The sequence below is a fragment of the Cannabis sativa genome, chromosome 7, assembly GCF_029168945.1.
Source record: "Cannabis sativa cultivar Pink pepper isolate KNU-18-1 chromosome 7, ASM2916894v1, whole genome shotgun sequence".
NCBI lineage: Eukaryota > Viridiplantae > Streptophyta > Magnoliopsida > Rosales > Cannabaceae > Cannabis > Cannabis sativa.
Genome location: NC_083607.1, coordinates 15,247,151 through 15,267,840, shown reverse-complemented (window position 1 = coordinate 15,267,840; position 20,690 = coordinate 15,247,151). Strand labels below are relative to the sequence as shown.

At 34.0% G+C, this 20,690-nt stretch overlaps 1 protein-coding gene across 1 annotated transcript; it reads right to left on the bottom strand.

The window, feature by feature from the left end:
• Positions 1–7,177: 7,177 nt before the first annotated feature.
• LOC115697262 (uncharacterized) lies at positions 7,178–9,717 on the bottom strand. Its single transcript, XM_030624196.2, has one exon. It carries the CDS (start codon positions 9,051–9,053, stop codon positions 7,539–7,541), a length of 1,515 nt encoding a protein of 504 aa, XP_030480056.1. The 5' UTR covers positions 9,054–9,717; the 3' UTR covers positions 7,178–7,538.
• Between the last annotated feature and the right edge of the window lie 10,973 nt (positions 9,718–20,690).

The window sequence follows — 20,690 nt, the reverse complement described above, 5'->3', positions numbered from 1 at the left end:
TTTTTAACTTCGAGCCATGCAGCAATCCTTGCATTAGCACTTTTGTCGCCACTGAATCAGTACACTTCGGGATACTGACATATTCTTCACTGAACCTATTAATGAATCTCTCCAAAGGTTCATCAAATCGCTGGTGTATTAACATCAGATCTGTATCTACTTTCGCAGTCCAGACACTTATTGCGAAGTTTGTCTGGAACCTTAGGATTAGGTCCTGATACGAGTTTACTGTTCCGGACAGCAAGTTGTGAACCAGCGTAGAGCGGGACCTCTTAATCCCTGGGTGGAGGTTTTGCATTTGATTGCTTCCAAGTCTTCCAACAGGACAGACACGGTTAGCATTTTCTGTTCGAATTGGCATACATATTCTAAGGGGTCCCCTGCCCCGTTATACTCTGGTAGCTTTGGGGCTACATAACGTGGTGGAGCCTCTGTACGTAAAATATGATTTCCGAAAGGTGAGAGGGTTGACCCCTCCATTCGAGCCCATTCACTGTGTATTCCCATCTGGCTTTTTGCCTCCAAGGCTAGTAACTTATTCCACATCATTTCTTGCAGCTTTTCCGTTTCTCTACTTGCCATTGATCGACTTCCGGTAATCATCAGCTCCGTAGTTCGCTTTTGCGGTGCCGTGCGAAGTGCCTCTACTTCAGTTATTTCCTCCACCTCGTCCCTGGCTCTCCTTTGCTAATCTTGCGGATGTATTGAGGCCTCCAACAACGCTGGATTTCCCTTTTCCCTAGGTTCTTCATGCATGCACCAGATGCGGTTGCCAGGGTGGTTATTGTTGGCGTGGTTTTCTTTCTCAACAGCTTCTCCCACTTGATGATTGTCGGTTTCTTCCGCATGCAAGGGGCGCTGGTATCCTTCGAGAACAACTTTCATCTGCCCATTTTCACTTTCGAGCCTCTGAATGTGTTCCTTTTGGAGGGCACTTTCCGCACCTTGAGTTTTCATTTTCCCTTCCTGTTGCTTTAGCCTTTCCAGAATCTCCCGCCATGGTGGGATTGGGTGTGATGCATCTCTGTTAGCGTTGCCGGTGTTCATCTGGGTTTCGTGAGTGTTTTTTGGATCGTCATGAAGAACAAGATCTTCCTGTTCATTCGCCATCTTCTCTCCTTCTTTTTTGGAACTTGCCTTTTTACCCAACTTTTCTACTGTCTTTTTCTTTTGCCTTTTCTACTCTGAGATTGATTGTCCTATGAAAAGGTTTTTTCTGAAAAAGAAGAAATTTTAGTTTCCCACAAATGGCGCCAAACTGTTTTGGTCAAGAACAGTCATCATTTGTTTTCTCTGTGAGTTCTCTCTTTTTCAGTTCTTAATCCCCTTTTCTTGCACGTGGGTCGCTTTTATTTATATGGTACTTTCTTTTGATTGCATGGGTAACCTGTTGTTTACCTACTCTCCTCTTGACGCGTGTCCTTTCTTTCTATTCCTTCCACCTTGCTACGTGTCTGCGTTTGAGCCAACAGCTATTTTTATTATTGCTCTCTCTTGGTCCGACGGTGTTATATCCTTCTAGGAAGTTCTTATCTCTCCCTTTGTAGATTATATCTCTTTTCTCCATCTGGATTTTTGTCTGATGCGGATTGGGTCTCCTCCCGTCGGAGATATTTGTCCTTACTAAGGCGCTATCTTGGTATTTTTTCTTATTACGTTCTGGGGACAAGTCTTCTGTCGGTAGGTTGGTCGAGGGACTCCTTTTGGGGGTTCTTACATTTAATATATCCTGCGCGTGGCCCTTATTCCGTTGGGAAACTTTGGTTCTAGCCCTCCATCTCTTCTTTCCTTCAATTTCTGTCGTTTTTACTTCTCTTTTTTGTCGTTAGTGCTTTTTGTTCGTATCTAACCTTTAGGGTTCTTGTTGGGCTGCACAGTGTTGGGCCTTTTTAATGTACCCGGACTTCAGACTTTTGAGTACCCATTCCGTTTGGGCCTTTTGATGCTTTTATTTTGTTTTATTGGGCCTTTGTTCTGTCCTGATATTTTCCCCTCCAAACAAGCATATTTCTCAATCATTAATACAGATTATAAAACATATTTAATCTGCTTAGAAACACGTACGATTTATTATCCATATTTATGTACTAATTTACATTTCAAAGTTTATATAAAGTACCAATTAATTAAATAAATAAATAAATAACAAAATATCTCAACCTAGTCTTAAATTAATTCCATAGATTAGAACTATATTGTAACACCATATTGACAGTTCTCAATCAGTGAACATAATTTTTTAATATTTATTCTAATTAAAAACTAATTAATTAGTCAATCAATCACAAATAATTAAAATAAATATCTACATTAATCAATAAATTATAAACCCTATTCTATATCATAGCATACACAATAAGTAGTATTAAAAAAAATAAGTTTTGCTATTTTAACATCACCTAATTATTTTTCATAATTAATCTATGCATTAACACAATAATTTCATAAAAAATACAAAAACGATCGAAAATCCAATATAATAATTTTAGAACAGTTTATAACCAATATAAAATCAGATAAAATTAATTTATAATTTCTGGGTATTCTAGCTATTTTCTATAATTATTTGTAGGAATAACTTGATAAATTCATGAAAATTACCGAAACAAACTGAAACTCAATAAAATCAGTCAATAACCATTTAAAATCAATACTAAATCACATAAAATTAATTTAAAATTTGCTGAGAAACCTAGATATTTTTTATAATTAATTTGTGAAATAAATTAAATAATTCACAATAATTTTAAATAAATTTAAAAAATTATGAAACTTCATCAAGCACCTTAGAATAAAATAAGGATCGAAATCTACAAAAATATGTGAGAAAAACACCTCAGAACTTCCCATAACACGGTCGCCAGCGTTCACGTCGGTTTCGTCGCCGACAAAGTGTAACTTTGTCCCTGATTGCTCTTGACGCGTCTTTTCGAATGGGAAAACTTTCCACAGTGCTTAGGACCTCAAAACGATCAAGAACTACCCATGATAACAACCCCAATGCATCTGATCGGAGTCGCCTTCTCCAACTCCGGTGTACTGTTGTTAATGTTGTAAAAAACGACAAATTTCGTTTAAGACCTTAAAGCTCTGATTCTTCAAGCTGAATCTGATCTTTGGGGTCCCATAATCATAAACACAACCTCCTTTGATCTCTGAAATAATTTAAACTCGTTTAAATCTGGATCCATTTCAAGAACGGTATTTTCAAACGTAAACAATGGTGTCTGTCGAAAAGTGTGATTACAGACCTTCTAATCGCATCTAAAACTCCTCTTAGATGAAATAAAACTCAAAGAAATAATCTAGAGCAATTCAATTTATCTCAAACTCAACAAACCTAAAATCTCTCTCTCTCTCTCTCTCTCTCTCTCTCTCTCTCTCTCTCTCTCTCTCTCTCTCTCTCTCTCTCTCTCTCTCTCTCTCTCTCTCTCTCTCTCTCTCTCTCTCTCTCTCTCTCTCTCTCTCTCTCTCTCTCTCTCTCTCTCTCTCTCTCTCTCTCTCTCTCTCTCTCTCTCTCTCTCTCTCTCTCTCTCTCTCTCTCTCTCTCTTCTCCAATATATATGACTCTAACTACAAACCCTTTTTCACTGAATTGGGTGTGACAAGTTGCATGATAAGTAATGTGAAGAGTAAGTTTAGATGTGTCTATGACTATGACAAACAGGATCGTGAGCGTGTACGGAAGTTCAAGGACATGGTGAAAGAAGAAATCAAAGATATATGGAAGAACCTTTCGCTTCGATGATCAAAACTACTTATCTATATATACATATACATATTATGTATGTGTGTACGTAATGTCAGATTGGGGTCGTTCAAGAAACTTTTTGAGTTAATAATGAAGTTGGGGTTTCAGTGAATCCTCTCTGTTATGATCAATTTAGTCATGCATGTTTTGAGATACTCGGTTTGATAAGGTTGAACATATGTTTTCAGATATTTCTCTCTCTCTCTCTCTCTCTCTCTCTCTCTCTCTCTCTCTCTCTCTCTCTCTCTCTCTCTCTCTCTCTCTCTCTCTCTCTCTCTCTCTCTCTCTCTCTCTCTCTCTCTCTCTCTCTCTCTCTCTCTCTCTCTCTCTCTCTCTCTCTCTCTCTCTCTCTCTCTCTCTCTCTCTCTCTCTCTCTCTCTCTCTCTCTCTCTCTCTCTCTCTCTCTCTCTCTCTCTCTCTCTCTCTCTCTCTCTCTCTCTCTCTCTCTCTCTCTCTCTCTCTCTCTCTCTCTCTCTCTCTCTCTCTCTCTCTCTCTCTCTCTCTCTCTCTCTCTCTCTCTCTCTCTCTCTCTCTCTCTCTCTCTCTCTCTCTCTCTCTCTCTCTCTCTCTCTCTCTCTCTCTCTCTCTCTCTCTCTCTCTCTCTCTCTCTCTCTCTCTCTCTCTCTCTCTCTCTCTCTCTCTCTCTCTCTCTCTCTCTCTCTCTCTCTCTCTCTCTCTCTCTCTCTCTCTCTCTCTCTCTCTCTCTCTCTCTCTCTCTCTCTCTCTCTCTCTCTCTCTCTCTCTCTCTCTCTCTCTCTCTCTCTCTCTCTCTCTCTCTCTCTCTCTCTCTCTCTCTCTCTCTCTCTCTCTCTCTCTCTCTCTCTCTCTCTCTCTCTCTCTCTCTCTCTCTCTCTCTCTCTCTCTCTCTCTCTCTCTCTCTCTCTCTCTCTCTCTCTCTCTCTCTCTCTCTCTCTCTCTCTCTCTCTCTCTCTCTCTCTCACAGTATCTCACCACTGTTTCTAAACCCTCAACAATCATATAAACATCTTATATATAATCCTGACCCTGATATAACCCTAGATCAACAACTTAAAATTTTAAAAAATATATATACATACATAACAAATACGTATATTCAATACTAATTTAGATAATAATTATAATAATAATAAAAAAAAAACTAAACAATATGCTATAATATATTTACTCATATTATTTTATTATTAATAATATATTTATAATAATATTTACAAATAATTAAATATTAAATTATCTCTAATAATTTAATTATTTATCTAGCATTATACACACCCTCAAAATAAAATAAAAAATAAATAAAAAAAATTTACTGTCACTAAAAAAAATCTCAAACTCTACTAAACTAATAAATATTCAAAATGATAAATTATCTTTCATTAGCAAACCAAATAAACTAAACATAAAAAAAAAAAAAAAAAAAAAATCAAAAAAAAAAAAAAATTAATTATCCTTCAAGAAAGCGGATATTACAGCTTGCCCCTCTCTCTTTTGGCCCCTTCCCTGTTCTTGACCGCGTGGGAACAGCTGCCTACCGCCTCCAATTACCACCGGACTCACGAATCCATTTGTTGTGCCATGTGTCGATGTTGTCTGCTACGTTGGGCACCCATCAGCAAGCTTCCATTCTGCCTCCTAGGTTGACAGCTAAGCTCGAATGGACCTTAGAACCCGAGTGAGTGTTGGATGTTCGTCCAGGCACTCGAAAAATTCAGCCTCAAGCTCTAATTTAGTGGCTTAACTTGCCAGCATTTGAGGCAACATGGGAAGACTTCAGCACCATTCAAGAGAAGTTTCCTCATTTTCACCTTGTGGACAAGGTGCGTCTTTGGGCGGGCAGTATTACTGAAGGAAAACAAAAAAAAATGCCAGCAGCTGATTCAGCTGGGAAAAATGGGCAGCAGTAAGTTTGTTAGTAATTGGTTATTGGGGTTGGGTATTTGTGTAGCTAAGGTGAAGCTCTTGAAGTGAGGCTTATTGTGAGAATAAATAGTGAGTGGAATCTATTTTTGCGAGTGTGGCGAATTTTAGTAATTGTAATCCTGTGGGAGAGAATCAAGCTCTCGAAGTCTTGGCTAAATCAATACCAGCAACTATTCACCCTTTTCCATCTTATTTCTATTGCTTAACCTGGCTATCATTTGAGTTTAATCTATCACAAACCAACTTATCAGCTAGCTGAACAGAGTACAAGAAGTTCATCCAAAGGCAGATCAGCTGAATACAAACCTGAGCTTCTAAAGGTTGTTGGCTGATACTGATAGTGAGACAAAATTTTCTCCATCTAAATCCAGCCTGGATAGTTCCATGAAGTAGATCACAAAATTAGAGCTGTATATACTTGAGTTGTTTGAGAGACAGTAATAATAAATTGTGAAGCAGATAATATTCTCAAACAAAAAAATAATAATAATAAAACAAGTCACCAAGAAAAAGAGAAACTATCAAATGATGGAATTTGTAACCACACAAAATTCACATAATAAGAATAAAACTTTAACGATTGTAACATAAGAATTCAACAAAGATAAGAGCAAACTAAAGAAAACCAACTCATTCCAATGTAAAATCAAAATAAACATACCTGCAAAACGTTGTTATAGTAGCAAGTGTTGCCAATATTCTCCAGGGCAAAGTCTAACAATGGAAAATATAAAATAACATATACAGAGAGAAAGAGATTCAGCTTACTGAAATGATGGCTGTGTAAAATTCAATCCCGATACTTAACTTCAGCTTACCCAAATGATGATGTACTCTGAAACCTAGAGCGAGTGGAAGGCTGTGAAGCAGGAGGCTTGAGTTTAAATGCGTATCAATTTCTAGAGGAAACGTAGAGGGGACGACCGTTTCTTAAAAGCATGTGAAGATTAGAAAGGCAGTTAGAGGAAATCACAAATTCCAATTCAATGTGGAAATACAATACAAGTATAATCCTAGCAAGTAGCAAGTATCAAGTAGCAAGCAGCTAAAAAGGAAGGGGCTTCATTCGGCTTCTTATGTTGGTTCTCTGTACTGACGAGAGATAGAGAAAGAAAGGCTGCTTTGACAGAGACAAACAAAGCTGATGGCTGGAAATGGTCCACTGGGCTTAAACCTCTAAAATTTATAATTTATTCTTTCTTAATAAATTATAAATTTTTTTAAAAAAATTATATTATACTTCGTGTATTATGAGTATAGCACTAATATATTATCCAATCCATCAACAATATCTACACATATACTATCAACAATATCAGAAATTCTCTAACATTTCAATGGAAACAGCAATTGAATATCAAAACAAGACGACGAGTTAATAAAGTAAAAAAGAGAACATAGATGGCCAAAATAGTAAGCCATCATTTGATTTAAAGAGCAATGTCCCATTCCATGTCATAGTCAGCTCTGCCATACACAAATGAAATGAGATGATGAAATCATAGTTGTAAATGAATAAACTGTGTATTATGCACTCTACCAAGTGCCAGAAATATTTCAATTTGTAATTAATTACTTGTTCACATGTCTAAGTTTTCCACAATACTGAACATACTCATCATAATTCACTACCCAAAAGATATGCAAGGCAATGCGCCACTACCAAAGACCTCTACAACAATGACTAGAGCCAAGCGCATGTTCTAAATATCAAGAACATCCATAGCCAAAACTCTAAATAAATGTGAAATGAAAAAAAAAAAAAAAAAAAAAGAAGAAAAGAAAACCATTCTATTTTATAAAAATACATTGTATAATACAGAGTTCAGCAAACAATTAAGCCTCTGCATAACAGCTTCGATCCTTACAAGTCTCTTCGCTTCTTTTGTCAAGTAAACATTAGGTCATTTTTGCCTCCAAGGTGAGGACGAAAGCAAACACGAATCTCGTGCTCTTCAGGCTCTGATCGAAGTTTTGGCACCACAATCTCGAGTACAGATCCTGGCCCGTCGTAGTAAGCTTCTATGTTAGCATCCTCAAGGATTCGGGTTGAAAGTGGTATTTCTCTAACAAACTCTCCTGGTGGGCAGTGCTCAGATGACGGATCTGTAAGCCTAAAAACCCTATCATGTCTCTTAATATATGGCGTGCGAGATGTACTAGCACAGGACACCTTGATGATACCATGTGTGAGCGTATTTCTCCATGAAACTTTTACCCTTTGAAGATCAACACAAGGCAAGCTAATAATAATCAAATAGCTTTCATCATCCTCATAAATTGTTTTCGCCCCAGTAACAGGCCCATACACATCCTTCATCACCCCACTAAAGTCATTCAACCAGTTTGGTCCATTTGGGTGAATTTCTGCATCTGGGATACCATTAGATGGAGGGTTAATCGCCAAACAGCACTCGTCACTGTTTCCATTTGGAAAAAAGCCCTTCCTTCTTTTGCTGCTGACAGGTGAAAGATCTACCACATCAGAACTATTGTGGTTGGATGGATGTGTTGACAAATTCAGCCCAGACCCGTTAAGCAGTTTCATTGGATGTGAATTTGAGGTGTTTTTTATGGGGGAAGGCAGCCTTTCAAGCTCAAAGTCAGTGTTTGGAAGGTTTCTCCATGAACTGAAATCACTTGCTTCATGAGGTATTGTGAAATTCCAATCCCTACCAGTAAGCTCCACCCACCGTTTCTGCTCTTCCTCACTGAAACCAGTGAGATTGGGGGTCGGAACAACCTCGATTCCGTGCACACACTGAGGATTTGATAGACCCCTATAATGCTTGCGCTGCATCCTGTGAGATCGAACAAAACCCTTATCAACACTAAATGGAAAGGGGCGTTCCCCTTGGCGAGAATGACCATTCATGTAACTTCTCAGCTGCATCTTACCTAGTGCATTCTCAGGTCGTTCCTTAAAGACCCACATATACATGTTTTCCATGTCATGCTGGACCATAAACACGTCATGGTTAAGATCAGATTTATCGAACCCAGAAATTCCATTGTGGTCGCGTATAGTTTTGGCCTTGGACTTCTCATTGAGCGCAGGCTTGAAGTAAGAAGTAAAGAAGAACCAAGCACCCCATATGCTATCCAATCGCTTGGCACATTTCCGGCCAATCTTGGAAATACTGATCAAAGTTTCAGTCTCGCAGACTTGTGAAGAGAGCCCAACATCTAAAATATCGCAAGAGTCGATATTCCAGGGTTGTTGAGGAGGGCTGCCCTCAACTGAGAGAGGTAGATTGATATCTGGAGGGTGAGAGGGCATGATTTGGCGATTCATCTCCAAATCCAATTCGTCGTGAGAGGAGGAGGCACTGGAATCCATGGACAACATGGTGGAAGGGTGATGATTCTCCATTGAAAGGGAAGTAAGGCGTGAATCTCCCATTTCAATTCAATTCCTTGGAGGGTTTTATTGTTCTCGGAGTCGGCGGCGGATATATCATCGCAATTCCAAAAATAATTCAAGTAAACAACCCTATAAACACCTTCAACATTCAATCCCCACTATATCTCCCCTCCATCAAAAGCCTAGGTTTACAATCAAATAACAAAATTTCTCACACACCCACATCAAAATCCAGAACAATGAACCAAAATAAGTACAAATTGGGGTAAAGGAAAACGTAAATGAAAGAGATCCATAGAAAATAAACTCCAAAAATTTAAAACCAAGTATCGAAGAAGTAGATATAATCAAATCAAATCAAATCTGTTTGACCTCAAACTTTGTAGAAAACGAGAAAGAAAAGACGGAAGAGATTGTTACGAAACGCTAAAGAAAGACTATATCCAAACCTAGCCATTCGAATCTCTTGAAATCTTCGAAACCCACAAGGGATACAGAGAATGGAAAGCAAGATGTTGCATCCATAGAGTATGTCTCGTAGCGTGTTCCACAAATAATTTTTCTCCGTATAACTATTTGAAAAAACAAAACAAAAAATCATCGACTCACTTTGACTTTGAACTTTCTGCCTTGATACACTTCAGCCCTTATCAAAATCTCTAAAGTAATAACAATAATAATAAAAATAATTTAGTAATAAAAATAAGGCAAAAGTCTCCAAAAATATAGGGTTAATGCAAATTAGTATAATGGTGTGACATTTTCTCTAAGTCTGTTAGTTCTTTTTTAACTGATCCGTTAAATTCAAATAAAGTAACACGTGTCAATTTTTTATTAGACTAAATAATAATTTTAATTAAAAAAATTAAAATAAAATAAAAAACTAAAATATATATTTTAAAATTATAAATTTATTTTATTTTATATTTTTTTTCTTTTTTTTTTCTTATTCATCTTCTTCAACCAAGTTCGATCGGAGCATCACCACGACCCCAACCACATCCCGATTGCCAGCATTTCCAGCCAACCCCAGCCAGCCCTAGCCACCCCCACTCCAACTCCAATGTTGTCAGTCGACCACCAAAAACTAACCCATTTTAAAATAATTTTTTGATAATAAATAAAATATTCCTAAATAAACCATATGAGATGAGTGTGCAAAAGCATCGAATACGATTTCTAAAAGCAAGAAGAAGATCAAACAAAATGCAGCAGAGAGGATGGGACATGATTTTCTCTCTCTCTCTCTCTCTCTCTCTCTCTCTCTCTCTCTCTCTCTCTCTATATATATATATATATATATATATATTTCTATGGGTTTGTATTATCTTTAGGTTTCAATAATGGGAAGCAACGAAAAAGACAAACCAAAAACAAACCTGCAACACTTACCAGACCAAATTATCTCTAGATGAATCAAATTATATTTGATGAATAGAAATTAGGAAATTCTTTCTACCAAAACCAAACCCGCAACACTTACCAGACCAAAATTTCATAATCCCCAGGACCCAAAACCCACTTTTCCCTCATGTCCGATCTCTTGAGCCCACCCTCTCTCTCTCTCTCTCTCTCGTCTTTATTTCTTCTCGTCAAACAGCCACGCCCAAACCCGACGTCGGCCATTCTCGGTTCGAAAAAATCGAAACCCAAACCTGACCTTCCACCCTCGAGCCCAGCCCATTGCCTGTCCGTATTTCTCCTTTTCTCCTTCTCGAATGTGAACGACAATGGTGGTGCTCCGGTAACTGCAAGCCAAAATGGAGACCACAAATCGTGGTGGTGCTCCTGTTGAACTCTCGTGATTGGCTGGGATGATGAAAAAGATGAACAAGAAAAAAAATGAAAAAAAAAACAAAAGAAAAATATATAATAAAATAAAATTAAATAAAGTTATAAATTTAATATATATTTTTTAGTTTTTTATTTTATTTTAATTTTTTAATTAAAATTATTATTTGGCCCAATAAAAAATTGACACGTGGCACTTTATTTGGGTTTAATAGATCAGTTAAAAAGGGATCAATGGACTTATAGAAAATGTCACCTTGGGGACTATTACCGCCAATTTTTGAGGTTGGGGACTAATCTGCATCAACCCTAAGTTTTTAGGGACTTTTGCCGCAATTATCCCTAAAAATAATAATTATAAGATATTTTTTTTTGAAAGAGAAATAGATATGTAGCCAAAAGCAATCTCAAGTAAAGGACTGAATGAATAGATCAGGTAATCAATAGCCTACTGATCTAGGCCTAAAGCTTACTTTGCTAGCAGATAAGCGACGGAGTTGGCCTCTCGTCGGATGTGGCCAATCGAAGCTTGAGGAAGAGAAGAGAGTAAGCTAATAATTTTGTCAAGAAGCTCCTGCAGATGGATGTTAATGGTGCAACCTGAATGGATTGCATGAATGAGAGTTTGACAGTCAGATTCAATGTAGTTTACCCCAATTAAGTTCTTTTGACACCAATCAAGAGCGAGTTGAAGAGCGTGCGCTTCCATTATAAACGGTTGGTGTATTCCTTTCCAGGGGATAGCCAAGGCAGCAACAACCTCTGCCTTATGGTTGCGAACTATCATTCCAAACCCCATTCTGTTCTCGTGTGTGTTTTGGGCCGCATCAACATTGAGTTCTAGGTGACCGATTGGCGATGGTTGCCACTGAAATGGGGGCTGACTACCATCTTGAAACTTGAGTGGAGCTGTGCCGTCATTGTGCTGGTGATACTGGTAGAGATAATCTTCCATCCACTGGATAAGAGTTGAGGCATCTTGGTTTGGTTGATGGTGTAAGACTTGATTCCTGCAATGTTAAACTTTCCAAAGAAGACAAACAAAGAACTGAAATTCTTTGGGTGTCATAATATCAGTACATATATAGAAAACATCATGACAAGGTAAGGATTTTAATTTAACAATGTTATCATAAAATGTAGTTAATTTCCGAAACTTCTGGACGAAGTGACAACTAAACAAAGCATGTGCTAAGGTTTCCTCGTGATTATTGCATCGACAACAAGTAGAGGATCTTACTACATGATGGCAGTAGAGGTTCACACTAGTAGGAAGAGCATCATGGTAAGCTCACCAGATGAAGTGTTTTATTTTCAAGGGTATCTTCATGTTCCAAGTCATCTTCCACCATTTCTTTTGGTGAGTTGTGATAGAGGGAGAGGGCTCAAGTTGGTGTATAATGTCATGGGCGAGGTGGTATCCCGAATTGACAGTGTATGTTCCATGGGGGTACGGTGTTGGGTTTTGTGCCTTAAATAAAATCTATTTCAATATAATCAGATTTACTTATTAATAAAGATCAGAAATAATATTTTATGTTGCATGGTTCACATGATTTATTTCATGATTATATATATATAATGTATTAATTCTATTTAAGTCCAGAACATATGAATTTGTTAATGATTATAGTGTTGTCAGCACAGTGGAATATAATCTTAATTATATGTTCGAAAGTTTTATTCCCTGATGTGTCAGAACACTGGATTTAGACTGACATGGTATAATCAGCGATAGGTATTCTTACACCTTGGAAAAGTGGTATGTCCTTTCCAGGACATTGGTAAAGTTTACTAGTATCGGATGTATGGAGTATACATCGGAAGGGACCGATATTGAACTTTGATTAGATATATGAAAACTTACCGTAATATCTATTCAATTCAATATCACCTGTTGATCCTAGATCAAATGATCTTAATCCTGATATGGTTAGGTTCGATCTCAAGAGTACTATACATGTTCTTTGATTTGTTAGTTAAGCCTACTTTTGGGTCAGGGTGATACGTACATTTTGGGAACATGATAGTATAATTGAGTGGGAGCGCTACCATAAATATGGAATCTATAACTTCTATAGGAATTTAGAAGTGAAACGATGATATCCTTCGAGCTTGGCTAAACAGAGATAAATGGTGGAGATCTCATTTCACTTTGCTTAAATATCATTTATACGGAGCTAAGTGTTTTAAGGATAAAATACATTGAAGGTGTAATGGTAACTTAGTGCCTTTTCAATGTAGATCATCTATTAGAGGGTCGTTGATCACATTATGATTATAACAATGGATAACTAATGACGTGTCTATATCATGGAACATATAGAGCGTTCTATATGACTGAGAGTGCAATTTCAAGTTCTAAGAGTGGATTCAATAAGGAATTAATAAGTTAGGGAATCTACTTGATAAATTCGGTTTGACTTATTGGAAGCTCGGTTATATAGACCCATGGTCCCCATACTAGTTGAGACCATACTGCTTGTAAGACTCAGTTAATTGATTTTAATTAATCAATTATAATTCTAAAAGTTAGACTATGTCTACTTTATGAATTTTCACTAAGCAAGGGTAAAACAGTAAATAGAGAGTTTAAAGGGTATATTTATTAATTGAAAAACTTTGATTAGTTTTTATTAATAAATAAAATAAATGACAATATATTATTTACTAATTAATTATAGTTATTAAATAATTAGATTTGACATTTATGTGGTTGAATGAGAAAATTGGCAATTTTGGAGAATGGGAAACTAGGAATGATAAAATAGGAAAGTTGCAAAAGTGATAGGCTTGTTTCCTTATTCCATGGCCGGCCACTTTGCTTCCTTTTTTCTCATTTTATTTTTCATTTTTAAATGCCAAGTAATTCAACCTTAACCCTATGTGGTATTCTATAAATAGAAGGTAAAGGCTTCAGGTTTTACACACACATTACTGTATTATTTTCTTTCACTCAAACACTTTGAAGCCGCCACTCCCCCTCTCTTTCTTCTCTATTTTTCGAAATTCCTTTGAGTGATGAGTAGTGCCCACACACATCAAGTGGTACCTCAATCATAGTATGTAAGACTATGGAAAATCAGCATCAAAGAAGGAGAGAAAGAGATCCAGATTCGGATCTTGATTATGCTCTGCTACAAAAAGGAATCAAGAGCTAGAGATCTGAATGGAAGGAGTCATAATATTCCGCTGCACCCAATGTAAGGTTTTCTTAAACTCTTATGTGTTTATTTCATTGTTTTAGAACTCATATTATGATGTTAATGAAACATACTTGTTAGTAAATCTAGATCCTGGTAAAATAATTCCAAAAATGGCACCAGAGCCATGGTAATGATTTACTTTCATGAAATATGATTAAAACGATGTTTTATATGTTTTTGTGTTGATTTAGATGGTTTCATGTTGGTTTATGTGCTTATGTGATGAATGTATATGTTGTACAATTTTTTTCCATGAAAAATATTTTTTCTATTTTTGAAAATATTTTATTTGGATTCCTTGTGAAAAATTAAGCAATTTTGTTTTTTTACGGAACTCGATTCCGAGAAAAATTAGAAAAGTTATGAATTTTTGAAATTTGGGTGCCATGGCGGTCGAGTGGGTGCATCGAGTGCACCAGGCACTCAGATGAGCCAGGAACACGCGCGCACCCATCACCCTACAGTTGACCGAGCTTTCTCAGTCAGGTACCCTACAAACGCCGAAGTCTCTCGGCACATCACTCCTATGCACGCGCGTAGGAGGCTGCGTGCAGCCTTCCTGGGCTGTACGTGCAGCCTCCTGGGCTGCCTTTCCCATATTGCGATTTTTTGGGTTTTTTCCCCAAAAATCCAATTTTTACATGGGATTGTTTCCCAAAATTTATTTTCCAATTTTAAATATTTCTAATTTAAAATATTTTCAATATGGAATTTTTTCCAATTTTTAATATTTCCATTTTAGAATATTTCCAATTCTAAATATTTCCTATTATGGTAAGATTTAAAAATTTGTTAACTTCTTTAATATTTGTATATTATTTAATTATAAGATTAGATATTTTGATATTTAACATATTTTAAAATAAAAAGATAACTTTATCTTTTCATTTAAAATATTATATTAAAATTATCTTATATGACAAATTAAATCATTAATAAATTTAAAATTAACATAGGTATTTTATAAATATACTTACCATAATAATTTTAAATTTAAAATTTGTTATTTTGTTAAATATTTAATTATTTATAAATTATAAGTCTAAAAATGATATTTTTCTACTTATATCATTTGTTTTCTTATTTGAAATTTATAAATCATATCTTAAATATTTAAATAACTTAGAAATTTTGTAGAAATTTGAATATTGCTTAATTTGATATATTTTGACATATAATTATGGTAATTATTATTTATTTATTTATTATTTTATTCCTAAAATAATAATTATCTAATCAAATCTATTTTAAAATTGATTTATTTTAATTAAATTATAAGATTTGAAAGTGATATTGAAGATTCATTCTTTTAAATCATTGATCTTATTTGATATTTAATTTTATTTGATTCAAATAAAAAAAATATATTTTAAAATTAGTTTCCTTTATTTTGAGATTTAAGGTTTGTTTTAACAACCCTAAATTTTCAAAATTTATTTGGTTAGTTTAAGAATAATAATTTAATTATATTAATATCTTATTTCACATCTGTTACATGGACAATGTTTGTTTATTTCTTTATATTGTTTATTCAAAATTTTTTAAACAAACCTATTATTTATCTGATCTAAATTGCTATGATTAACTTGTTGACAGATCCAATGATCTGATTTTAATCATAGTCCAATTGTCAATAGATCTTGTAAATAATTTGTAACAGGTAAATTTTGTACTTCTTTCATCTATGTGAACCTAGTAACATGATAGGACCCATCCAAATCATTTGACATGTGTAAGCCTATATGTTTGCTATTGGGCTTAGATGCATATAGGAAGCCCATTTAAGTTTTACTAAGTAAATGGACTAGGTTGCTAAAATAAAATTTGACATAAGTAATTTTATTTAAGCCCAATTAGGTTTGGGCTTATTCAATGAATAACAATTGTTTATTTTAAGGTTAAATTCCTCTCTTTTGGGCCTTGTGTGAGAGTTGGGGGCCAATAGAAGTGGGTACGATATACTGAACCCAGCTCCCCCTCACATGAACTACTCCAATTGTGAAGGCCCATTTGCCTTATTTAAATAATTGTATTAGGTTAATTATATTAGTCTAACCTAATTAAAATTGAATTAGCAACATAATTAACTTTTAAAATATATGAAATTTATTTTTCATTTTAATATTTTAAAGTTAATTTTAGAAAAACACTTAGTTAATGATATATATTCTAGATAGTTATTTCTAGTACTAGTTATTATTTCTAATATTAAATAGGAAAATATTATTGATTGTGAAATAATTGTTTCATAATTAATTTTGGTACAATCTAAGTTTAGAATATTTTCTTAGTATTAAACTAGAATTAATAATTAAGTTTCCTCTATACTTAATTATTTATTTCTTGAATTTAATACATTTAATTAAATTGAAAATTTCAATATTTAAGTTGATTTTCATCATGATACTTAAATATTGTTATTTTCATGTTATTTAATTAAAGTTGAAAATTATCTTAAGTTTGGAATATTATTTCAGAATAACTTAAATCTGAATAATTTTCAAAATATATTTTATTTTATTTTATTAATCTTTTTCCCACAATTTCGAAATTGTATTTCTTTAATGCAGAAATTTCGAATTTTATTTGAAAAATAGATTAAAGTTGAAAATTATTTATTTTGGACCAACTTAAATCAATGATTTTTTCATTTAAGGATTAATTAAAATAAATGAACTAAAATATATTATAATTAGAAATTGAATTAATTAGTCCATGAAAGTCTAGATAGTTATTATCTGTTTTGCTTGAAGTATTTTTCTAATGTATTTAATTAAATAGAAAATTAATATTTAAGTTGATTCTTGATCATGATACTTAAATATTTGAAATTTTTCTTTAATATTTAATTAAATAGGAAAATTATATTTTTGTTGTAAATTAATTTCTATTAATTAATTTTGGGCCAACATAAAATTAAGATAATTTTTCCAAGATTTATTTTTATTTTATTTTAAAGTATTTTCGAAAGTAGTATTCTTATACACTTCATTTTTCGAAATGCAATATATATTTATAGAAAATTAAATTTGATTTGTAGATTAATTTAAATTAATTTTGAAACAACTTAAATTGAATAATTTTCTAAATATTTATGGAAATTATTACTAAGATGGAAATAATTCATATTATTTTCATATCCCTCTAAGTATAATTTATAAATATTACATTAAAATTTATATTTAGAATTTTTTTATTCTAAATTGGAAATTTTAATTAATATATATATTTAAAATAAATTGATTAAAATAAATATTAGAAGAAAATACAACTTTCATTAAATAATGAGCTTTATTATTAAGACATTCGATCTCCATTGATGGTTTTACATAGCTATTATTTTAGTGAGTAATCCTCCCTAATGGAGGAACGTTCATTAGCAAGTTAGCACCGTTTAATCTCAAAAGATAAGTAATCTTGTAAGTTTTTTATATAGTATTGATCACCCTAATGGTGGCGACTGTATAAGACTTGCAAGAATATGAAACATTAGTGGAAGCTCATAAGATAGAATAGCCTTGACTCTCGCCTAAACGGGACAACGCGGATTCCAATCTTGATCGAATAAAAGGTTGCTAGAATGTTTATCATTTTAGATGAGCTGACAACTCTATTCAATGGATGGTAGCTTTGACTCTCGCCTAAATGGGACACTGATATCAGTTTGTTGAAGACCTTGGAAATTATTTAGGATTGTATGTTTTAGTATTTTCACTTGTCATTCCTACTTGCTATATGTTTAATAATTTCTGAATTGTGTATGAATTTATATTGAACCATGTTATTTTCCGTTATTAAATTGTAGTTTAATTTCGAATCTTCATTGTTGGTCTAACTTGGTTTGTTTTTCTAATGAGATAAATCCCTAATGGATTTTCACCATTAGACTAACATAATAGTGTTAGATCTCGAAAGATAAATATTGTATATGCAACATCTAGCTGTTCATCAATTGATGACACCTTAGACTAGTATTTTACAATATGAAACAAGAAGATTGTATAAATAAGATTACTTTGACTCTCGCTAATCGGAGCATCGTTGGATTCTTATTTAAAACGAAATTATCCTAATTCCTCTTAGCTTATTCATTTCGAATTAGCTCAACGACATATCATTGGATGAATGGTCTATAAATCATGTAAAGTCACTCTATATTTTCTCTTAAGAAATTAAATGACGCATATGATGATATTCTCGAAATTCTATCCCAAAATGATATAAATCCTTAATCTTAGAAATCTCCTACTTGTATGGGCAAATCAACTTAGAGTTAAATTAGTAGTGGTGGTCCAAGAAAGAATTACTCATTATACAGTTACACTTTCACAAGTGTTTCATAACCATTTTCTATCAATGGATTCAAACTGTATGAGTTTAGTATTCTTTGACCAGAATCCACTTGCACTATTCTATGAACTCTTTGATGTAACTAAACTTAAGTCATCAAAATATACAACCACATATTTTATAAATATATGGTATTTGTATCTTGTTCATAGTGGTTTTGACAAGATCATTCTCTGCAAAGAGTTAATATGCCTATATCCACTGAAAGTATAATCATCTCATTCGTAGATGGATGTACATTCAGGGGTGGATATGAGTTTCCGTTGTATTCTTAAAACGATTACTCTAGATTTTACCTTATGCAAAAGAAATTTTGAAATGTTTGAAAAATTTCATGAATTTCTAGCAATGGTGAAGGTAAGTGGTTAAAGATCTTGCGAACTGATAGGGGTGGAGAAAAAGTTAGTAGATATGCAGCTCAAAGATCATTAATTTGATTTTTGAATTATATCCAAACTTACGTCCCCTGAAATTCAATTTGCATATTGATAATTAGTTACTAGTCGTTGCCTAAATCCTTCTATGGTAATATAATTTCAGAATGATGCAATGGTTGTATACTTAATGTAAATCATTACTAGATTCATGGATGACCTAATCGAAATCTTAAGAAAAGCTAGAACTGCTAACCCTGGTTTGCATGTTTGTTAGCTATTCTAAGTGATTAGGGGTGGATCATCCCATAGTCATTATATAAGAAAGTGTTTGTTTAAACAAATACTACTTTTCTAAGAAAATGACTAAGTCTGAAAATAAAGTAGCAAATAAAGGAGATATTTTTTTCTTGATTCCATAAGTGTTCTATCATCAAATTCGTTACAAGATGATCCCACTACCTCTGTTGTCTTAACACAACCGAAGAGGTCAATACCATTTAGTTTTCTTAGACATAATTCACGGTACATTGTCATAGTTGGAGAGTTTCAAGGAACTTTACCTTCTTATGACTTGGAAGACACTAGTGATTCAAATCCATTGTGAGTTTAAACAAGTAATGGATTGTCAAGATAAGAAACTAAGAAGAAAGCTAAGAGAACTATGGTTTAAACCATTCACATGGAGTAACCTAAAGTTTTCTATTACAAGGACATAAAAGGAAATTTTCGTTAATAAATCTATTCAATGGACTTAACAAAACTTCCTGTCCCTAGTATTATAGGTTTGAGTTTATCTAAACCTATGGCTTGTGGTATACCTGGTAATTACTTACTCTAATGCAAGCAACTTACTTTAGTAAGATGCTAAAGCATTTTCTTTCCAATGGCAATCTATAGAAGCTTCACAACTTCTTAGACATAGATTTTATTTATCTAAGGAAAAGTCTCAACTATTCCAGAGAAGATAAAGCCATGAAAGAATTTCTTAAATCAACAGTGAGAGGTCTCAGATTTGCTTTAGTATGCCTTAGACCAGACACCTGCTGTTGAGTGGGAGTAATAGTACGTATCAGATTAATCCAGGAGAGGAACATTGGAAGACAATCAAGTAAATCTTAAGATTAAGAAGAGGAACTATATGTTAGTTAATAAGGGTGTGTTTAAAACTCTTAGACTACACCATATCAGATTTCAAGACTTGCCTTTGTGCTAGAAAGTCTGCTGATGGTGATTACTCTGGGGGTGGAGTAGTGATTTTGGAGAAGTGTAAAAACCTATCTGAAATCTCTTAGTCTACCAGAGAGAGACTGAATGTTAAAGTTGCAGGAAACATACTTATTCAGTCTAAGGAAAGTTCTATACAATTGTGGCACCGTTCCAACCTGTCTTAACTACTAGTGTTATTTCCTGAATAACCAAAAGTAGTTGCCAAAGGTATAGAATCCAGTATCCCAAAAGAGTAGACATATAGAGAGGAATTTCACAATATCAAGGATTTTGTGATTAAGGGAAAGTAATGGTGGAGAAAAGGTTGTTGTTAATTCAACCTGTCAGATCCTATTACGAGGAGTTTACTACTACTACACTTGATTTGTATATCAAGGTGTTAATGATTATTTGAAATGCACATTTTGTTTTATATTAGTGCTAGTGGGAGTTTGTTGGGTTTTGTGCCCTAAATAAAACCCATTTCAATATAATCAGATTTACTTATTAATAAAGATCAGAATTAACATTTTATGTTGCATGGTTCACATGATTTATTTCATGATTATATATAATGTATGAATTCTATTTAAGTCCAGAACATATGAATTTGTTAATGATTATAGTGTTGTCAGCACAGTGGAATATAATCTTAATTATATGTTCGAAAGTTTTATTCCCTGATGTGTCAGAACACTGGATTTAGACTGACATGGTATAATCAGCGATAGGTATTCTTACACCTT

Coding starts and splice junctions, on each gene's coding strand:
- LOC115697262 (XM_030624196.2), bottom strand. CDS start 9,053: ATGGGAGATTCACGCCTTACTTCCCTTTCAATGGAGAATCATCACCCT.